The 20,485-nt window shown below is 43.1% G+C and overlaps 1 protein-coding gene across 1 annotated transcript; it reads right to left on the bottom strand.

Moving 5' to 3' along the window:
- Positions 1 to 719: 719 nt before the first annotated feature.
- LOC133624416 (calpain-2 catalytic subunit-like) lies at positions 720 to 19,526 on the bottom strand. Its single transcript, XM_061987945.2, has 21 exons — positions 19,176 to 19,526; positions 18,967 to 19,036; positions 9,995 to 10,113; positions 9,777 to 9,910; positions 8,782 to 8,950; positions 8,630 to 8,713; positions 8,476 to 8,561; positions 8,350 to 8,415; positions 8,044 to 8,204; positions 5,203 to 5,372; positions 5,123 to 5,134; positions 4,846 to 5,057; positions 4,747 to 4,783; positions 4,618 to 4,683; positions 4,465 to 4,522; positions 4,335 to 4,399; positions 2,803 to 2,871; positions 2,658 to 2,736; positions 1,227 to 1,343; positions 941 to 999; positions 720 to 869 (listed from the first exon to the last, which is right to left on the bottom strand). The coding sequence occupies exons 1-21, from the start codon at positions 19,410 to 19,412 to the stop codon at positions 846 to 848; spliced, it is 2,094 nt and encodes a 697-aa protein (XP_061843929.1). The 5' UTR covers positions 19,413 to 19,526; the 3' UTR covers positions 720 to 845.
- Between the last annotated feature and the right edge of the window lie 959 nt (positions 19,527 to 20,485).

The following is a 20,485-nucleotide window of genomic DNA, read 5'->3' as shown; positions in this document are numbered from 1 at the left end:
CTAAAGTCAAAGCTAAATGCTAAAAGGGAGGCTAAATGCTAAAAGCAAGGCTAAATGCTAAAAGGGAGGCTAAAAGCTAAAAGCGAGGCTAATTGCTGACAGGGAAATTAATAGCTAAAAGTGAGGCTAAATGCTAAAAGCGAGGCTAAATGCTAAAAGTGAGGATAAATGCTAAAAATGAAGCTAAAAGCAAGGCTAAATGCTAAAAGTGAGGCTAAATGCTAAAAGTGAGGCTAAATACTAAAAACGAAGCTAAATGCTTAAAGGTGAGGCTAAATACTAACAGGGAAATTAAAAGCTAAAAGTGAGGCTTAATGCTAAAAACAAAGCTAAAAGCGAGGCTAAATGCTAAAAGTGAGGCTAAATGCTAAAAACGAAGCTAAATGCTAAAAGTGAGGCTAAATGCTAACAGGGAAATTAAAAGCTAAAAGTGAGGCTAAATGCTAAAAACGAAGCTAAAAGCGAGGCTAAATGTTAAAAGTGAGGCTAAATGCTAAAAGTGAGGCTAAATGCTAAAAACGAAGCTAAATGCTAAAAGTGAAGCTAAATGCTAACAGGGAAATTAAATGCTAAAAGCAAGGCTAAAAGCTAAAAGTGAGGTTAAATGCTAAAAGGTAAATTAAAAGCTAAAAGGGAGGCTAAATGCTAAAAGCGAAGCTAAATGCTAAAAGCGAGGCTAAACGCTAACAGCGAGGCTAAATGCTAGAAGACATGCTAAGTGTAGTTTGAGATGTACTTTTATTTAAATGGTTGGTGAGGAACAGGAAGTGGAGTCAGGTGACAAACAGGAAGTGGAACCAGGTGACAAACAGGAAGTGGAGCCAGGTGACAAACAGGAAGTGGAGTCACAGCATGGAGAAGGTCAACCACTGCAGGAAGACAAAGATCAGGAAGTTGAAACAGGAAGTAGATGAGATTAGACTTGGAAAGAACTTGGTACCTGGTTGAAGTCGAGCTCGATGGAACCGCTCTCGTTAGGATCCAACTTCTTGAAGATCCCTGACAAATAGCAGCAAACACTTTGTTAGCACATGCTAACAAGACAAATAGCAGCAAACACTTTGTTAGCACATGCTAACAAGACAAATAGCAGCAAACACTTTGTTAGCACATGCTAACAAGACAAATAGCAGCAAACACTTTGTTAGCACATGCTAACAAGACACATAGCAGTAAACACTTTGTTAGCACATACTAACAGCTGCTTAAACTAAGAGCTAGCTTACGGAACATGATCTCCAGACGCATCAAACAGCCCACAAAGTTGTCAAAGTCCAAGGTCAAGTCGGGCTCAGCGTAGCGAGCGACCAGCAGCTGGTAGATAGCGTTGTTGAGCGTAAAACCTGCAGGGGCACACACTAGCATGTCAACGCTAGCATTCAGCTAAGGTTTGTGTGCGTCGCTAGCTAGCGTTAGCACTGAGCTAATGTTTGTGTGTGTCGCTAGCTAGTAGTGTTAGCACTGAGTTAATTTTTGTGTGTGTCGCTAACTAGTGTTAGCACTGAGCTAAGGTTTGTGTGCGTCGCTAGCGTTAACATTCAGCTAAGGTTTGTGTGGGTAACTATGGTTAGCACTGAGCTAAGGTTTGTGTGTTGCTAGCTAGCATTAGCACGAAGCTAAGGTTTGTGTAAGTTGCTAGTTAGTGTTAGCACTGAGCTAAGGTTTGTGTGTGTAGCTATGGTTAGCATTGAGCTAATGTTTGTGTGCATCGCTTGCGTTATCATTGAGCTAAGGTTTGTGTGCGTAGCTATGGTTAGCATTGAGTTAAAGTTTGTGTACGTGGCTATGGTTAGCATTGAGTTAAGGTTTGTGTGTGTAGCTATGGTTAGCATTTAGTTAGGGTTTGTGTGTGTAGCTATGGTTAGTATTGAGTTAAGGTTTGTGTGTGTAGCTATGGTTAGTATTGAGTTAAGGTTTGTGTGTGTAGCTATGGTTAGCATTTAGCTATGGTTAGCACTGAGCTAAGGTTTGTGTGTGTAACTATGGTTAGCATTGAGCTAATGTTTGTGTGCATCGCTCGCGTTATCATTGAGCTAAGGTTTGTGTGCGTAGCTATGGTTAGCATTGAGTTAAAGTTTGTGTACGTAGCTATGGTTAGCATTGAGTTAAGGTTTGTGTGTGTAGCTATGGTTAGCATTTAGTTAGGGTTTGTGTGCGTAGCTATGGTTAGTATTGAGTTAAGGTTTGTGTGTGTAGCTATGGTTAGCATTTAGCTAAGGTTTGTGTGCGTAGCTATGGTTAGCACCGAGCTAAGGTTTGTGTGTGTAACTATGGTTAGCATTGAGCTAATGTTTGTGTGCATCGCTCGCGTTATCATTGAGCTAAGGTTTGTGTGCGTAGCTATGGTTAGCATTGAGTTAAGGTTTGTGTGTGTAGCTATGGTTAGCATTGAGTTAAAGTTTGTGTACGTGGCTATGGTTAGCATTGAGTTAAGGTTTGTGTGTGTAGCTATGGTTAGCATTTAGTTAGGGTTTGTGTGCGTAGCTATGGTTAGTATTGAGTTAAGGTTTGTGTGTGTAGCTATGGTTAGCATTTAGCTAAGGTTTGTGTGCGTAGCTATGGTTAGCACCGAGCTAAGGTTTGTGTGTGTAACTATGGTTAGCATTTAGCTAAGGTTTGTTTGCGTAGCTATGGTTAGCACTGAGCTAAGGTTTGACCTGCGTCTTTGAAGGCCACTCTCATTTCAGGCGTGCTCATGGTGCCCGAGTTGTCCACGTCGTTCTTCTTGTAGAGGGACTGTGAGGCGACACAAGGACTCGGTCACATGCAGCAGGGATCAAAGGGTGAAAGGTCATGTCCTACCAGGTAGCGCTGGACTTTCTTCCACAAGGTGGCGAACTCGGACAGACCTAACTTGCCGTTGCCGCTGTCCTGGCGCCGAGTCAAGGAGCGTGATAGCACTTTGAAAAGCTTTCACGCTAACACCTGTGTCACTTTGCTCTCCAAATACACAACCATTCACTTGTTCAACCGTAGTCCTGGTCTTGGTCCCCGTTTGGTCCTGGACTTTGTTCACACTCCACCAAATGAACAGTTAGCACAACGAATGCACCCGAGTTCCTTTTAGCAAACAACTTCTTCTCCAAACAGGTGAATGACATCAGTCCAAGATGGCCGGCAAGTGACTCGTTGGGGCTTAGCCAGGCTAAATGCTAAAAGCGAGGCTAAGTGCTAAAAGCCAAGCTAAATGCTTAAAAGCGAGGCTAAATGCTAAAAGTGAGACTAAATGCTAAAAGTCAAGCTAAATGCTAAAAGCAAGGCTAAATGCTAAAAGCGAGGCTAAATGCTAAAAGGGAGGCTAAATGTTAGAAGCCAAGCTAAATGCTAAAAGTGAGGCTAAATGCTAAAAGCCAAGCTAAAACCGAGGCTAAATGCTAAAATCCAAGCCAAAAGTGAAGCTAAATGCTAAAAGCGAAGCTAAATGTTAAAATTGAGGCTAAATGCTAAAACTGAGGCTAAAAGCTAAAAGGCAGACTAAATGCTAAAAGCCAAGTTAAATGCTAAAAGCGAGGCTAAATGCTAAAAGCCAAGCTAAAAGCGAGGCTAAATGCTAAAAGCCAAGCTAAATACTAAAATTGAGGCTAAATGCTAAAATTGAGCCTAAATGCTAGAAGCGAGGCTAAATGCTAAAAGCCAAGCTAAAAGCGAGGCTAAATGCTAAAAGCGAAGCTAAATGCTAAAATTGAGGCTAAATGCAAAAATTGAGGCTAAATGCAAAAAGCGAGGCTAAATGCTTAAGGCGAGGCTAAATGCTAAAAGTGAGGCTAAATGCTAAAAGCGTAGCTAAAAGCCACGCTAAATGCTTAAAGCGAGGCTAAATGCTAAAAGCAAGGTTAAATGTTAAAAGTGAGGCTAAATGCTAAAAGCATAGCTAAATGCAAAAAGCAAGGCTAAATGCTCAAAGCCAGGCTAAATGCTAAAAGTAAAGCTAAATGCTAAAAGTGAGACTAAATGCTAAAAGCGTAGCTAAAAGCCAGGCTAAATGCTAAAAGCGAGGCTAAAGGCTAACAGCGAGGCTAAATGCTAAAAGCCAGGCTAAATGTTAAAAGCGAGGCTAAATGCTAAAAGCGAGGCTAAATGCTAAAAGCGAGGCTAAAGGCTAACAGCGAGGCTAAATGCTAAAAGCCAGGCTAAATGCTAACAGCGAGGCTAAAGGCTAACAGCGAGGCTAAATGCTAAAAGCGAGGCTAAATGCTAAAAGCGAGGCTAAATGCTAACAGCGAGGCTTAATGCTAAAAGCGAGGCTAAATGCTAAAAGCGAGGCTAAAGGCTAAAAGCGAGGCTAAATGCTAAAAGCGAGGCTAAATGCTAGCAGACTTGCAGAAGAAGGATACGTCCATGAGGTTGACCATGACTCGGCAGGTCTCCATGCTGAAGCCGTCCGTCTTGATGTCACTTCCTGTCAGCGGCAGACCACAGCTAGGTTAGCGCCGCGTTAGCGTGGGTGAGCAAAGACGGACTCACGTTTAGCCACGATCTTGTTCATGATGGTCCTCAACTCCGCCGCCGAGATCTCCATGTCCTGCAGTAAATGTGTTAGCATGTATGCTAACGCTGCTAGCGACTATTTCCCCTCCCATAACATGTTAGCACAGAGATTAGCGTGATGCTACATACGCCTCCTGCTAGCTTGGCGAAGAGTCCCCGGAACGCGGCATCCACTTCCTGCTCCGGCACCACTTCCTGCGGGAATAAGGCTTTGTTAGCATAGCATTGCTAAGGCTAACGTTGTGGCGTTTGACTCACGTCGTCCAGATCTGCGCAGACCGGGTCGTCAAAGGGTCTGAACACAGTTAGCACAGTTAGACTTCCTGTGGGACTACGGGGAGGCCGCCGCCCACTTACACGGTCTGCGAGCGCTTCTCGGAGAAGACGCGGATGCAGAAGTCGCCGTTGAGGTGCGGCTCGAAGGTGGAGGGCACCACCAGGTACTCGCCAGGTGGCAGCTTGAAGCGGGTGCTGACCTCGCGCAGGTTGATGAAGGTCTCGGACTTGGCGGTCTGAGCGTGCGTCAGGAAGAAGTTCTTGTCCAGGTGCACCTGCTGCCGGCCGTGGAACTGAGGCGGGAAAAGAGCCAGCGATCAGCGTGGGCCGGCCCCTTGACCGTGACCTTTCACCCCACCTGCTCGGGAACCTGCCGGAGAAGAGGGGCGGACTCAGCCTATGACCTTTTATGGTCCTTCCTGAAGAAGCTCCTCCCACCTCGTAGATGGCGAAGCCGATGGTGTGCATGTCCTCGCCTTGTTTGCGGAGCTTCCTGCGGTTCTTCTGGATCAGACCCAGCACCAAACTGCAGCCCACCTCGCCGTCCTCGGGGTCGTCGTCCTCCTCGTCCAGCTTGACCACGAACTGAGGGTTCATCCAGAACGTATCTGCACACACATCACACTTCAACTACTCCTACCTCACTGGCACTGTAAATATGTTACCTTGCATAGTTACTGTAAATGTTACCTTGCATAGTTACTGTAAATATATGTTACCTCGCATAGTTACTATAAATATGTTACCTCGCATAGTTACTGTAAATATGTTACCTCGCATAGTTACTGTAAATATGTTACCTTGCATAGTTACTATAAATATGTCACCTTGCATAGTTACTGTAAATGTTACCTTGCATAGTTACTGTAAATATATGTTACCTTGCATAGTTACTGTAAATATGTTACCTTGCATAGTTACTATAAATATGTCACCTTGCATAGTTACTGTAAATGTTACCTTGCATAGTTACTGTAAATATATGTTACCTTGCATAGTTACTGTAAATATGTTACCTCGCATAGTTACTGTAAATATATGTTACCTTGCATAGTTACTATAAATATGTCACCTTGCATAGTTACTGTAAATATGTGTTTCCTCGCATAGTTACTGTAAATATGTTACCTTGCATAGTTACTGTACATATATGTTACCTCGCATAGTTACTGTAAATATGTTACCTTGCATAGTTACTGTAAATGTTACCTCGCATAGTTACTGTAAATATATGTTATCTTGCATAGTTACTGTAAATATGTTATCTTGCATAGTTACTGTAAATATATGTTACCTTGCATAGTTACTGTAAATATGTTACCTCGCATAGTTACTGTAAATATATGTTACCTCGCATAGTTACTGTAAATATGTTACCTTGCATAGTTACTGTAAATATGCTACCTCGCATAGTTACTATAAATATGTTACCTTGCATAGTTACTGTAAATATGTTACCTCGCATAGTTACTGTAAATATATGTTACCTTGCATTGTTACTGTAAATATATGTTACCTTGCATAGTTACTTTAAATATGTGTTACCTCGCATAGTTACTGTAAATATATGTTACCTTGCATAGTTACTATAAATATGCTACCTTGCCTAGTTACTGTAAATATGTTACGTCGCATAGTAACTGTAAAGGTTACCTCACATAGTTACTGTAAATATGTTACCTTGCATAGTTACTGTAAATATGTTACATCGCATAGTTACTGTAAATATGTTACATCGCATAGTTACTGTAAATATGTTACGTCGCATGGTTAATGTAAAGGTTACCTCACATAGTTACTGTAAATATGTTACGTCGCATAGTTACTGTAAATGTTACCTTACATAGTTGCTGTAAATATATGTTACCTTGCATAGTTACTGTAAATATGTGTTACCTCGCATAGTTACTATAAATATATTACCTTGCATAGTTACTATAAATATGTGTTTCCTCGCATAGTTACTGTAAATATGTTACCTTGCATAGTTACTGTAAATATGTTACCTTTCATAGTTACTGTAAATATGTTACCTCGCATAGTTACTATAAATATGATACCTTGCATAGTTACTGTAAATATGTGTTTCCTCGCATAGTTACTGTAAATATGTTACCTTGCATAGTTACTGTAAATATATGTTACCTCGCATAGTTACTGTAAATATGTTACCTTGCATAGTTACTGTAAATATGTTACCTCGCATAGTTACTGTAAATATATGTTACCTTGCATAGTTACTGTAAATATGTTACATCGCATAGTTACTGTAAAAGTCACCTCACATAGCTACTGTAAATATGTTACGTCGCATGGTTACTGTAAAGGTTACCTCACATAGTTACTGTAAATATGTTACCTTGCATAGTTACTGTAAATATGTTACGTCGCATAGTTACTGTAAATGTTACCTTACATAGTTGCTGTAAATATATGTTACCTTGCATAGTTACTGTAAATATGTGTTACCTCGCATAGTTACTATAAATATGTTACCTTGCATAGTTACTATAAATATGTGTTTCCTCGCATAGTTACTGTAAATATGTTACCTTGCATAGTTACTGTAAATATGTTACCTTTCATAGTTACTGTAAATATATGTTACCTCGCATAGTTACTATAAATATGATACCTTGCATAGTTACTGTAAATATGTTTCCTCGCATAGTTACTGTAAATATGTTACCTTGCATAGTTACTGTAAATATATGTTACCTCGCATAGTTACTGTAAATATATGTTATCTTGCATAGTTACTGTAAATATGTTACCTTGCATAGTTACTGTAAATATATGTTACCTCGCATAGTTACTGTAAATATGTTACCTCGCATAGTTACTGTAAATATATGTTATCTTGCATAGTTACTGTAAATATGTTACCTTGCATAGTTACTGTAAATATGTTATCTTGCATAGTTACTGTAAATATTTTACCTCGCATAGTTACTGTAAATATATGTTACCTCGCATAGTTACTGTAAATATGTTAGCTTGCATAGTTACTGTAAATATGTTACCTCACATAGTTACTGTAAATATGTTACCTTGCATAGTTACTGTAAATATGTTACCTTGCATAGTTACTGTAAATATGAGGTAGCATATTAAATATGTTACAATACATATTTACAGTAAATAAATACGCCCGAATGCAGCTGGGATAGACTCCAGCACCCCCCAGCGTATCGAAAGGGACAAGTGGTAGAAAATTGAAAGATGGATGTTCCAGATGACAAAAGGGCTAGGAAAGTGCTAAGCTAAGGAGGCGCTCACAGGGATGGTTCCTGCAGCCGCCAGCAGTGGAACCGCGACGCCAGGCGCCATCGAACTTGTTGACGCTCCAGTGCTTGACCGAGTCATCCAAGATGGTGTCCGGGGTCAGAGTGCACACCTCGATGCGGGAGTAGTGGCGCAGGAATTCTCTGTAGGACATCCTGTCAATCAAATGGTTAGTGGCGCAGGAATTCTCTGTAGGACATCCTGTCAATCAAATAGTTAGTGGCGCAGGAATTCTCTGTAGGACATCCTGTCAATCAGAGGGTTAGCATGCAGCTAGCAGTGTTAGCAGCGTGAACCTACCAGAACTCTCCGTCCTCGGCGTTGGCGTGAGGACACGGACCCTCCACCGAGTTCCACTCTGGCGAGCTGAAGACAGATCAGTTAGCACCACGCTAACACTACAGCTGGTGTGTTTGTGTTTGATACCCGTCACTCCAGGCGCCGGTCCACTCCACCTGACCCCACGGGTTCCTCACACGCACCAACTTCTCCCGACCTCCTCTGTAGTTGACCTGTGCACAGAGGTCACACGGAGGTCAGTGGCTCTTTGCAGTCTCACCTGGAGCAGGTGACCTCTGACCTCCACGGCCCCCGTCAGCGAGTAGGCGTGGCCTTTGACCAACTTCTGGCGCGTGACCGCCTCCGAGTCGGCGGCGCTGGTGATCTGTGGAGACACGCCCACTGGTGAGGCTCAGGTGTGAGGCGTGCACACCTGCGGGGGCGGAGACTGACGTCGATGGAGCAGCCCAGCAGTGACCCCGCCTCCAAGGCCTTGACCAAGATGTGGAAGAGGTTGCTGGGGGGGCGCTGAAGGTCAAAGTTCTCAGCGATGCCCCCTGTGAAGTCCTCAAAGCCCTCCGTGGTGGAGCCCCCCGACAAGGCCTCGTAGGAGCCGTTCACCCTGCACGCACAACATGCTAACTCACATGCTAACTCACACGCTACCTCACACGCTACCTCACACGCTACCTCACACGCTAACTCACATGCTACCTCACATGCTAACTCACATGCTAACTCACATGCTACCTCACATGCTACCTCACATGCTACCTCACATGCTAACTCACATGCTAACTCACATGCTACCTCACATGCTACCTCACATGCTACCTCACATGCTAACTCACATGCTACCTCACATGCTAACTCACATGCTAACTCACATGCTAACTCACATGCTACCTCACATGCTAACTCACATGCTAACTCACATGCTACCTCACATGCTACCTCACATGCTATCTCACATGCTACCTCACATGCTAACTCACATGCTAACTCACATGTTACCTCACATGTTACCTCACATGCTACCTCACACGCTAACTCACACGCTACCTCACACGCTGCCTCACATGCTATCTCACATGGTAACTCACATGCTAGCTCACATGCTAGCTCACATGCAAACTCACATGCTAACTCACATGCTACCTCACATGCTACTTCACCTGCTAACTCACATGCTACCTCACATGCTACTTCACACGCTACCTCACACGCTATCTCACACGGTAACTCACATGCTACCTCACATGCTAACACACATGCTAACTCACATGCTACCTCACATGCTACCTCACACGCTAACTCACACGCTATCTCACACGCTACCTCACATGCTACCTCACATGCTACCTCACATGCTACCTCACATGTTACCTCACATGCTACCTCACATGCTAACTCACATGCTAACTCACATGCTAACTGTGCTAGCTTACTTGGCATAGGCCTTCTCCAGCAGGGCGCTCCAGAACTCCCGCCCCTCAGCGGAGTGGACGAATAGCAGCTCTCCATCTTTGACTGGCAGCCTGTCGTCAATCACCACGTCCACCCACTCGCCAAACTGCCACAGCTACACGCGCACACACACGCGCACACACACACACACACACAGGTGGGGTGTGGCAGCACAACAGGAAGTAGGACAAGATCTAACCTGGAAGTGGAAGATTCCGGCATAGTTGTCACCAAAGTCCTGGTCTGAAGGAACAACACGAGCCATCACGAACTCATTCAAGGTCAGCGAGGCGATGGCCGCCAACAGCCAGCAGTCACCTGCAAAGTCATGTGACCACACTCATGTCATGTGACCATACTCACGTCATGTGACTATACTCATGTCATGTGACCATACTCATGTCACCTGTCACCACCTGTGTGTGTGTGTTTAGTAGGGGTGTAACGGTACGTGTATGTGTATTGAACCGTTTCGGTACGGGGGTTTTGGTTCGGTTCAAAGGTGTACCGAACGAGTACACATGCTAGCAGCGACCGGGCTAGGACAACATGTAAAAGCCAGAGCTGGAAGACCCTCCTGCCTCGTTAAGATCCCCCGTTTGGGAACACTTTGGCTGCGCGATACAACAATGGAGGACGGAGGTTTGCCGACATTGTTCAGCAGCTGCTTCTGACAACACGTCAAACATGTGTTGCACCTTTCCTGCTTCCGGCTCCCAGACCGTAGTCGAGGAGCGCAGGGGAGACACTCCTCCAGGGCCGAGGTATTCTCGGGGGCAACACCCTTCACTCTACCCGGCAGTGGGTCTCCACAGCTCCGGACTCCAGGGTAAATGACGAGTCTGGCGATTAGTTGCAAATGGTGGCTTTATTGAGGTCTTGCACACAGCCAATCCAACCAAACACTGGCCACCCCCCCCGCACTCCCTCACCTTGCTTGCCCACACACTCACCTCACATGCTGTCACATATTAAAAGGGCCACACACACACATATGCTACTATCATAACACATGCTAACCCATTTGAAGCGTCACCACCAGTGTTGGGACTAACGCGTTACAAAGTAATGCCGTTAGTTTTGGCGGTAACTAGTAATCTAACGCGTTATTTTTTATATTCAGTAACTCAGTTACTGTTACTACATGATGCGTTACTGCGTTATTTTACGTTATTTTTTATGTAGTATCGGCTAGAAACAGAACATCTGAGTGTGTTTTATTGGAGCGCTGCAGTGTCGTCCTTCTGAATGTTCTTGCGTCACAGGGAGGAGGCGTGCTCTGTGTGTGTGTGTGTGTGTCTGGGTGTGGGGAGGGAGGGAGAGGAGGGGTGTGTGCAGCAGCATTGGTGAGGGAGGGGCAGAGACAGAGAGAGAGAGAGAGTTATGATTAACGCGCATGCGTCGCCAGGCTCTGCTTTTTATCCATAGATTTATCAGATTTAATTTTTTATTATCAAAGTGTCAAAAGTGTGCCCCGGAGGCCATTTGCGGCCCACAGCTAATGTTTTAAAGGCCCACGGCACATCCTAAAAATACTATTCAAATAAACAAAAACATAACAAAAGTGAAATAAAAAAGCTTAAAAGGTGAAATATAATTTAGAAAAAGTTGCAATGTTGACTAATAAAACAAAGCTGGGTTTTTTTCTTTCAAACTGTCATTGCTCAAAACATAATATTGAATCAAAATCAATGTTATTATGAATTATAGTACACACTCTGTCAATTCTCTTATATACTCTTTCATTCTAGACTTCTAGAGTGTTTGATTATCACATCAGTCTAAATGTATAGACTATAAAGTTCACAAACATAAAGAGGGATGCTAGTGGGCCAGGCCAATCTTTCCTTATCTCTGAACTAAAACTGCGGAAATGCGTAGAGTGTTCTGGGCTTCAGACATGATTTTGTTTCAGAATTCCTTGAGAGAAAACACGCCTGGTTAGGTTTTGGTATGTAAAGTTAAAGTACTTACCTTGCTTTACAGCTATGTTGTTTTTATGCTGTTTGTTACTTGTGTATGTTATGTTGCAGCTATTTAAAATAGTTTTGTCAATTTGTTCTGGCCCGAAACAAATTGGCCCTTTGAAACATATCTTTGTCTTTGTGTGTTGTATGTAGAGCACATGGCTTAGCAGAGTTGAGTGATGCAAATGCATGTCAAGTTGATCAACACATTGTATTATTGTCCAGTGCAATAACAGTACTGAAATGAAGGCTAAAAGGGCATTAATGGGAGCTTTAAAAAAAAAAAAAGAAGAAAAAAATAAGTAACTAAATAGTTACTTTTCACAGTAATACATTACTTTTGGGTGTAAGTAACTGAGTTAGTAACTGAGTTACTTTTGAAATAAAGTAACTAGTAACTACTGGTTTTCAGTAACTAACCCAACACTGGTCACCACCGCATTCAAGCAGCCTCTCCTCGGCGAGTCAGGCAGGGCTAAAGCAATAACAAATGTTTTTATAGCAGCAGATTTAAGACCATATTGCAATAAAAACTAGATTTTGAGCCACTTCTATGGTGGAAGAACAATGAGCCCATATATCCTCTTACTGCCAAGTTAGCCAGGCTGGGGGAAGAAAAGTTAATCTGAGGCTGAGTTGACTTGAAACTGTGTAATGTTGCACTTTTTATATGTAGAAGAAAAGTTTTGTCGTTTTATTTAATCTGAGCAACAACTTGAGGCAGTTTAATGTTGATGAACGTGGACCCCGACTTAAACAAGTGGAAAAACTTATTGGGGTGTTACCATTTAGTGGTCAATTGTAGGGAATATGTACTGTACTGTGCAATCTAATAATAAAAGTCTCAATCAATCAATCAATCAAAAAAAGCACTTTATATGTAGAAAGGTCTTGTTAAGAAACCATTCTGAGCCTTATCTTATTTAGTTTTTATTTGATATATGTTGACCACATGAACCCTGGCAATGGACCCTGTGTGTGTGTGTATATGTATGTTATGCTATTGTTTACACATTTGGTAAATAAATAACCAAAAAATTTATATTTTGTTGTTTTCTTACTGTACCGAAAATTAATCGAACCGTGACCTCTAAACCGAGGTACGTACCACACTGAAATGTTTGTGTATTGTTACACCCTCAGTGTTTAGTCATGTCACCTTTACACCAACTATCACCTACATGTTCTAGAACATGGGTGTCAAACTCCCGCGGGCCGCCGTGTAATTTCACTTGTCCCGTGAGGTGATGTCAAATTAACACTAGAGCTGGCCCGCCGATCATATACAGCGGCGGTGCCGCGGTACACCGCTAATTTTCATACTCTCCAAACCTCCCGGGAGACTCCCAAATTTCAGTGCCCCTCCCGAGAATTGTAACGTCTCCTTTTCATACAGTCCAACGAGTGCTGGCTCAGTTACATAAATGTGCGGTTTTGACACGCACACAAAAGTGAGTCTAACGCATACTTGATCTTCAGCGATACAGATTACACTGACGGTACCAGTATAAGCAACTTTAACATTGTTAGAAATATACGCCACACTGTGAATCCACACCAAACAAGAATGACAAACACATTTCGGGAGAACATCCGCACATTAACACAACATAAACACAACAGAACAAATACCCAGAATCCTTTGCAGCACTAACTCTTCCGGGATGCTACAATATACACCCCGCTACCTCCAAACCCCCACACACACATACACACACCTTGTAGCGTCAGGTTCCAGGTGTTGTGCCGGATAATGCACCCCCGGCGCAGAATGCATATTTAATGCAAAACTTGCTTGGGTCCCTATCAAAAAGGTTAATTTGTTCAACCTTGGCCCGCGGCTTTGTTCAGTTTTCAATTTTGGCCCACTCTGTATTTGAGTTTGACACCCCTGTTCTAGAAGGTTGATCCCAGGGTGTGTTCTTACTAACATCTACATGTTCTAGAAGGTTGATCCCAGGGTGTGTTCTTACTAACATCTACATGTTCTAGAATGTTGATCCCAGGGTGTGTTCCTACTAACATCTACATGTTCTAGAATGTTGATCCCAGGGTGTGTTCCTACTAACATCTACACGTTCTAGAAGGTTGATCCCAGGGTGTGTTCTTACTAACATCTACATGTTCTAGAAGGTTGATCCCAGGGTGTGTTCTTACTAACATCTACATGTTCTAGAATGTTGATCCCAGGGTGTGTTCCTACTAACATCTACATGTTCTAGAAGGTTGATCCCAGGGTGTGTTCCTACTAACATCTACACGTTCTAGAATGTTGATCCCAGGGTGTGTTCCTACTAACATCTACAAGTTGTAGAAGGTTGATCCCAGGGTGTGTTCCTACTAACATCTACATGTTCTAGAAGGTTGATCCCAGGGTGTGTTCCTACTAACATCTACATGTTCTAGAAGGTTGATCCCAGGGTGTGTTCCTACTAACATCTACACGTTCTAGAATGTTGATCCCAGGGTGTGTTCCTACTAACATCTACAAGTTGTAGAAGGTTGATCCCAGGGTGTGTTCCTACTAACATCTACATGTTCTAGAAGGTTGATCCCAGGGTGTGTTCCTACTAACATCTACACGTTCTAGAATGTTGATCCCAGGGTGTGTTCCTACTAACATCTACACGTTCTAGAATGTTGATCCCAGGGTGTGTTCCTACTAACATCTACAAGTTCTAGAATGTTGATCCCAGGGTGTGTTCCTACTAACATCTACACGTTCTAGAAGGTTGATCCCAGGGTGTGTTCCTACTACAATGTACATGTTCTAGAAGATTGATCCCAGGGTGTGTTCCTACTAACATCTACACGATCTAGAAGGTTGATCCCAGGGTGTGTTCCTACTAAATGGGTTGTACTTGTATAGCGCTTTTCTACCTTCAAGGTACTCAAAGCGCTTTGACATTACTTCCACATTTACCCATTCACACACACATTCACACACTGATGGAGGGAGCTGCCATGCAAGGCGCTAACCAGCAGCCATCAGGAGCAAGGGTGAAGTGTCTTGCTCAGGACACAACGGACATGACGAGGTTGGTACTAGGTGGGGATTGAACCAGGGACCCTCGGGTTGCGCACGGCCACTCTCCCACTGCGCCACGCCGTCCCTAACATGCACACGTTCTAGAAGGTTGATCCCACGGTGTGTTCCTACAAACATGCACCCCTGTTCTAGAAGGTTGATCCCAGGGTGTGTTCCTACTAACATCTACACGTCCTAGAAGGTTGATCCCAGGGTGTGTTCCTACTAACATCTACACGTTCTAGAAGGTTGATCCCAGGGTGTGTTCCTACTAACATCTACATGTTCTAGAAGGTTGATCCCAGGGTGTGTTCCTACTAGCATGTACATGTTCTAGAAGGTTGATCCCAGGGTGTGTTCCTACTAACATCTACATGTTCTAGAATGTTGATCCCAGGGTGTGTTCCTACTAACATCTACACGTTCTAGAAGGTTGATCCCAGGGTGTGTTCCTACTAACATCTACACGTTCTAGAAGGTTGATCCCAGGATGTGTTCTTACTAACATCTACACATTCTAGCAGGTTGATCCCAGGGTGTGTTCCTACTAACATCTACACGTTCTAGAAGGTTGATCCCAGGGTGTGTTCCTACTAACATCTACACGTTCTAGAAGGTTGATCCCAGGGTGTGTTCCTACTAACATCTACACGTTCTAGAAGGTTGATCCCAGGGTGTGTTCCTACTAACATCGACACGTTCTAGAAGGTTGATCCCAGGGTGTGTTCCTACTAACATGTACATGTTCTAGAAGGTTGATCCCAGGGTGTGTTCCTACTAACATGTACATGTTCTAGAAGGTTGATCCCAGGGTGTGTTCCTACAAACATGTACATGTTCTAGAAGGTTGATCCCAGGGTGTGTTCCTACTAACATCTACACGTTCTAGAAGGTTGATCCCAGGGTGTGTTCCTACTAACATCTACATGTTCTAGAATGTTGATCCCAGGTGTGTTCCTACTAACATGTACATGTTCTAGAATATTGATCCCAGGGTCTGTTCCTACTAACATGTACATGTTCTAGAAGGTTGATCCCAGGGTGTGTTCCTACTAACATCTACACGTTCTAGAAGGTTGATCCCAGGGTGTGTTCCTACTAACATCTACACGTTCCAGAAGGTTGATCCTAGGGTGTGTTCCTACTAACATGTACATGTTCTAGAAGGTTGATCCCAGGGTGTGTTCCTACTAACATGCACCCCTGTTCTAGAAGGTTGATCCCAGGGTGTGTTCCTACTAACATGTACATGTTCTAGAAGGTTGATCCCAGGGTGTGTTCCTACTAACATGCACCCCTGTTCTAGAAGGTTGATCCCAGGGTGTGTTCCTACTAACATGCACCCCTGTTCTAGAAGGTTGATCCCAGGGTGTGTTCCTACTAACATCTACACGTTCTAGAAGTTTGATCCCACGGTGTGTTCCTACAAACATGCACCCCTGTTCTAGAAGGTTGATCCCAGGGTGTGTTCCAACTAACATCTACACGTTCTAGAAGGTTGATCCCAGGATGTGTTCTTACTAACATCTACACGTTCTAGAAGGTTGATCCCAGGGTGTGTTCCTACTAACATCTACACGTTCTAGAAGGTTGATCCTAGGGTGTGTTCCTACTAACATGTACATGTTCTAGAAGGTTGATCCCAGGGTGTGTTCCTACTAACATGCACCCCTGTTCTAGAAGGTTGATCCCAGGGTGTGTTCCTACTAACATGTACATGTTCTAGAAGATTGATCCCAGGGTCTGTTCCTACTAACATGTACATGTTCTAGAAGGTTGATCCCAGGGTGTGTTCCAACTAACATCTACACGTTCTAAAAGGTTGATCCCAGGATGTGTTCTTACTAACATCTACACATTCTAGCAGGTTGATCCCAGGGTGTGTTCTTACTAATATCTACACGTTCTAGAAGGTTGATCCCAGGGTGTGTTCCTACTAACATCTACACGTTCTAGAAGGTTGATCCCAGGGTGTGTTCCTACTAACATCTACACGTTCTAGAAGGTTGATCCTAGGGTGTGTTCCTACTAACATGTACATGTTCTAGAAGGTTGATCCCAGGGTGTGTTCCTACTAACATGCACCCCTGTTCTAGAAGGTTGATCCCAGGGTGTGTTCCTACTAACATCTACACGTTCTAGAAGGTTGATCCCAGGGTGTGTTCCTACTAACATCTACACGTTCTAGAAGGTTGATCCTAGGGTGTGTTCCTACTAACATGTACATGTTCTAGAAGGTTGATCCCAGGGTGTGTTCCTACTAACATCTACACGTTCTAGAAGGTTGATCCCAGGGTGTGTTCCTACTAACATGTACATGTTCTAGAAGGTTGATCCCAGGGTGTGTTCCTACTAACATGCACCCCTGTTCTAGAAGGTTGATCCCAGGGTGTGTTCCTACTAACATGCACCCCTGTTCTAGAAGGTTGATCCCAGGGTGTGTTCCTACTAACATCTACACGTTCTAGAAGGTTGATCCCACGGTGTGTTCCTACAAACATGCACCCCTGTTCTAGAAGGTTGATCCCAGGGTGTGTTCCTACTAACATGTACATGTTCTAGAAGGTTGATCCCCCAGGGTGTGTTCCTACTAACATCTACACGTTCTAGAAGGTTGATCCCACGGTGTGTTCCTACTAACATCTACACGTTCTAGAAGGTTGATCCCAGGGTGTGTTCCTACTAACATCTACACGTTCTAGAATGATGTATGAATAAATAGAACTATTTGAAGTAGTAATAAGTATGATGTGTTTAACAGAGAGAGAGGTCTCACTCGGGCTAACATTCCTTCACTATAAAAAAAAACTCTTGAGGCACAAAAATGTTCAAACATGTGAAAACAAAACTGAGTCACGCAACTCTGACTCATCCTCTTCCTGTGTGTGCGTCTGTGTGTGTGTGTGTGTGTGTGTGTGTGTGCGTCTGTGTGTGTGTGAGAGAGAGAGAGGGTGTGTCCTCATTGGTCACAGGCAGATTTTCTTTTTTGATGATGAAAAATTTCTGTTGTCTTCAACCTCAAATCTACTTTTACTGTTTTCTTCTACAGTTTCTTTGTAGTTTGAGGACACAATGTCTACGTTTACTTCCTTGTGTGTGTGTGTGTGTGTGTGTGTGTGTGTGTGTGTGTGTGTGTGTGTGTGAAATCATTTCAAGCTAATAGTCTTAGTGGTGTGGGAAGAAGACATGACAGTGGGTAACCCTATGCTAGGCTAATGTATGCTACAATCAAGTATGCTAAATTAAAGTATGTTAAACTTAAGTATGCTAACATAAAGGATGCTAAACTTAAATAAGTATGCTAAGACAAAAGATGCAAAATTAAGTATGCTAAGATAAAGGATGCTAAGCTAAATGATGCTAAAATAAAGGATGCTGAAATTAAACTTAAGTATGCTAAGATAAAGATGCTATATTTAAGTATGCCAAGATAAAAGAAGCTAAAATTAAGTATGCTAAAATAAAATATGCTCAAATTAAATATGCCAAACTTAAGTTTGCTAAGATAAAAGATGCTAACATTAAGTAAGCGAAACTTAAGTATGCTAAGATAAAGGTTGCTAAACTTAAGTATGCTAAGATAAAGGATGCTAAGCTAAATGATGCTGAAATTAAATATGCTAAACTTAAGTATGTTAAGATACAGGCGCTAAAATTAAGTATGCTAAGATAAAAGAAGCTCAAATTAAGTATGCTAAAATAAAATATGCTGAAATAAAATATGCTAAGATAAAAGATGCTAACATTAAGTATGCGAAACTTAAGTATGCTAAGATAAAGGATGCTAAACTTAAGTATGCTAAGGTAAAATATGCTAAAATTAAGTATGCTAAACTTAAGTATGCTAAGATAAAAGATGCTAACATTATGTTAAACTTAAGTATGCTAAGATAAAGGATGCTAAGCTAAATGATGCTAAGATAAAAGATGCTAACATTAAGTATGTGAAACTTAAGTATGCTAAGATAAAGGATGCTAAACTTAAGTATGCTGAGATAAAAGATGCTAACATTAAGTATGCTAATATAAAGGATGCTAAAGCATGCTAAGCTAAGACGAGCTGAATTACGGCACACAAACGACAAATTGAAAGCAACCTGGATTTTTGCACCTGAACAGCAGTGCCCTTTGACCTCGGCGAGGTGTTCAGGGAGTGTGGGACAGCAGGGAACTCACCTAAGGCACCCTGGCAGATGTCTGTCCTGGAGGCTCCGCCCACAATGAATTGAGGCGAGGACACCAGCTCCTGATTGGACAGAAAAGTAAATAGGTGACGTCATCGGGGTGTTGTTCGTCGGAGGGGTTCCTAATGCTTTGTCCTCCACGTTCTCGCTCTCCAACAACTTCCGCCCTGCTTGGTCCGCGCAGGCGCAGGCGCGACGTACCGTGGGTCTTTTCCAGGTGACGCCGCGGGTCTTGAAAGAGTTCCTGCCCAGCTCCTTGAAGCCTAGAGCCTCGGGCTCGGCGGGGAAGGTGGGGTCGCAGAAGAGGCGGCGGTTGCTCACACACTGGGCCCGCAGAGAGGAGAAGTCCTGCTGGAGGTACGGGACCGCCTTGTGGTTGCTGCCGAAGCCCGCCGCCATGGCGCGCTGCTTGGCCAGAGTGGACGCCACTCCCGCCATGTCGAGTCAACTTGATGCTGCTTCTTCTTCTTCAACTTCAACTTTCTGCTGCTGCTGCTGCTTCAACTTCTTCTTCTGGGCGACACTTTCTGTGACGTCATCGGGGGAAAAAACCCTGCCTCCGCCCGTTCCAAGGGGGCGGGGCCAAGAGCCTTTCCACAAACACTTCATTGAGGACGTGAAGAAAACTTTTCCAATCAATACATTCCACACTTGATGACACATTTTCACTACGAAACACTCATATTTATATCCACGTGATGAGGACACGCCCATGGCTCTGCTCCACTTCGTCATACTTTTTAGTTGGCCAACATTTTTTGGACTTTTTCAACGTCCATAAGCATACTTGCCAACCTTGAGACCTCCGATTTCGGGAGGTGGAGGGGGCGTGGTTAAGAGCGGAGGAGTGTATTTACAGCTAGAATTCACCAAGTCAAGTATTTCATATATATATATATATGTCTTAATAAGGTTATCCAAAAAATAGTGCTCGATACCGTAGTAGAGCGCAATATATGTATGTGTGGGAAAAAAATCACAAGACTACTTCATCTCTCAATCTCAATCTTCAATCTCCTGATGATTGAGGGAACCCCTCATGAAACATATATACATATATATATATATATATATATATATATATATATATATATATGTATGTGTGGGGAAAAAAACACAAGACTATTTCATCTCTACAGGCCTGTTTCATGAGGGGGGGTTCCCTCAATCATCAGGAGATTTTAATGGGAGCATTCACATACCATGGTTTATATAGGGCACAGAGTGGGTGGGTACAGGCTGGCGTAGGGGCGCGGTGATTGGCTCATGTGTTACCTAGGAGGTGTTTCCGTCTGTGGCGGCATGCTGTTACAATTTCGCTGCGCTTGTTGAGGGATGACAGGTCTGGACGGTAAATAATAAACAGTTTCTCTTTCAAGCATAGGTTGCATCTTTTATTTTATTTGCTTGAAAGAGAAACTGTTTATTTATTATTTACCGTCCAGACCTGTCATCCCTCAACAAGCGCAGCGAAATTGTAACAGCATGAGGAGGAGCAGACTACCTGGATG

The sequence above is a fragment of the Nerophis lumbriciformis genome, linkage group LG27 (genome assembly GCF_033978685.3).
Source record: "Nerophis lumbriciformis linkage group LG27, RoL_Nlum_v2.1, whole genome shotgun sequence".
Taxonomy (NCBI): domain Eukaryota; kingdom Metazoa; phylum Chordata; class Actinopteri; order Syngnathiformes; family Syngnathidae; genus Nerophis; species Nerophis lumbriciformis.
The sequence above is the reverse complement of the archived record's forward strand: the minus strand, read 5'-3'. Positions and strand labels throughout refer to the sequence as shown.

Excerpts from the sequence above, each read along its gene's own strand:
- LOC133624416 (XM_061987945.2), bottom strand. The coding sequence starts at position 19,412 with ATGGCGGGAGTGGCGTCCACTCTGGCCAAGCAGCGCGCCATGGCGGCG. Across the intron at positions 8,714-8,781 it reads TGCTGGGCTGCTCCATCGAC|ATCACCAGCGCCGCCGACTC; the intron begins GTCAGTCTCCGC and ends GTGTCTCCACAG. Across the intron at positions 4,523-4,617 it reads TCGCCAAGCTAGCAGGAGGC|GACATGGAGATCTCGGCGGC; the intron begins GTATGTAGCATC and ends CATTTACTGCAG.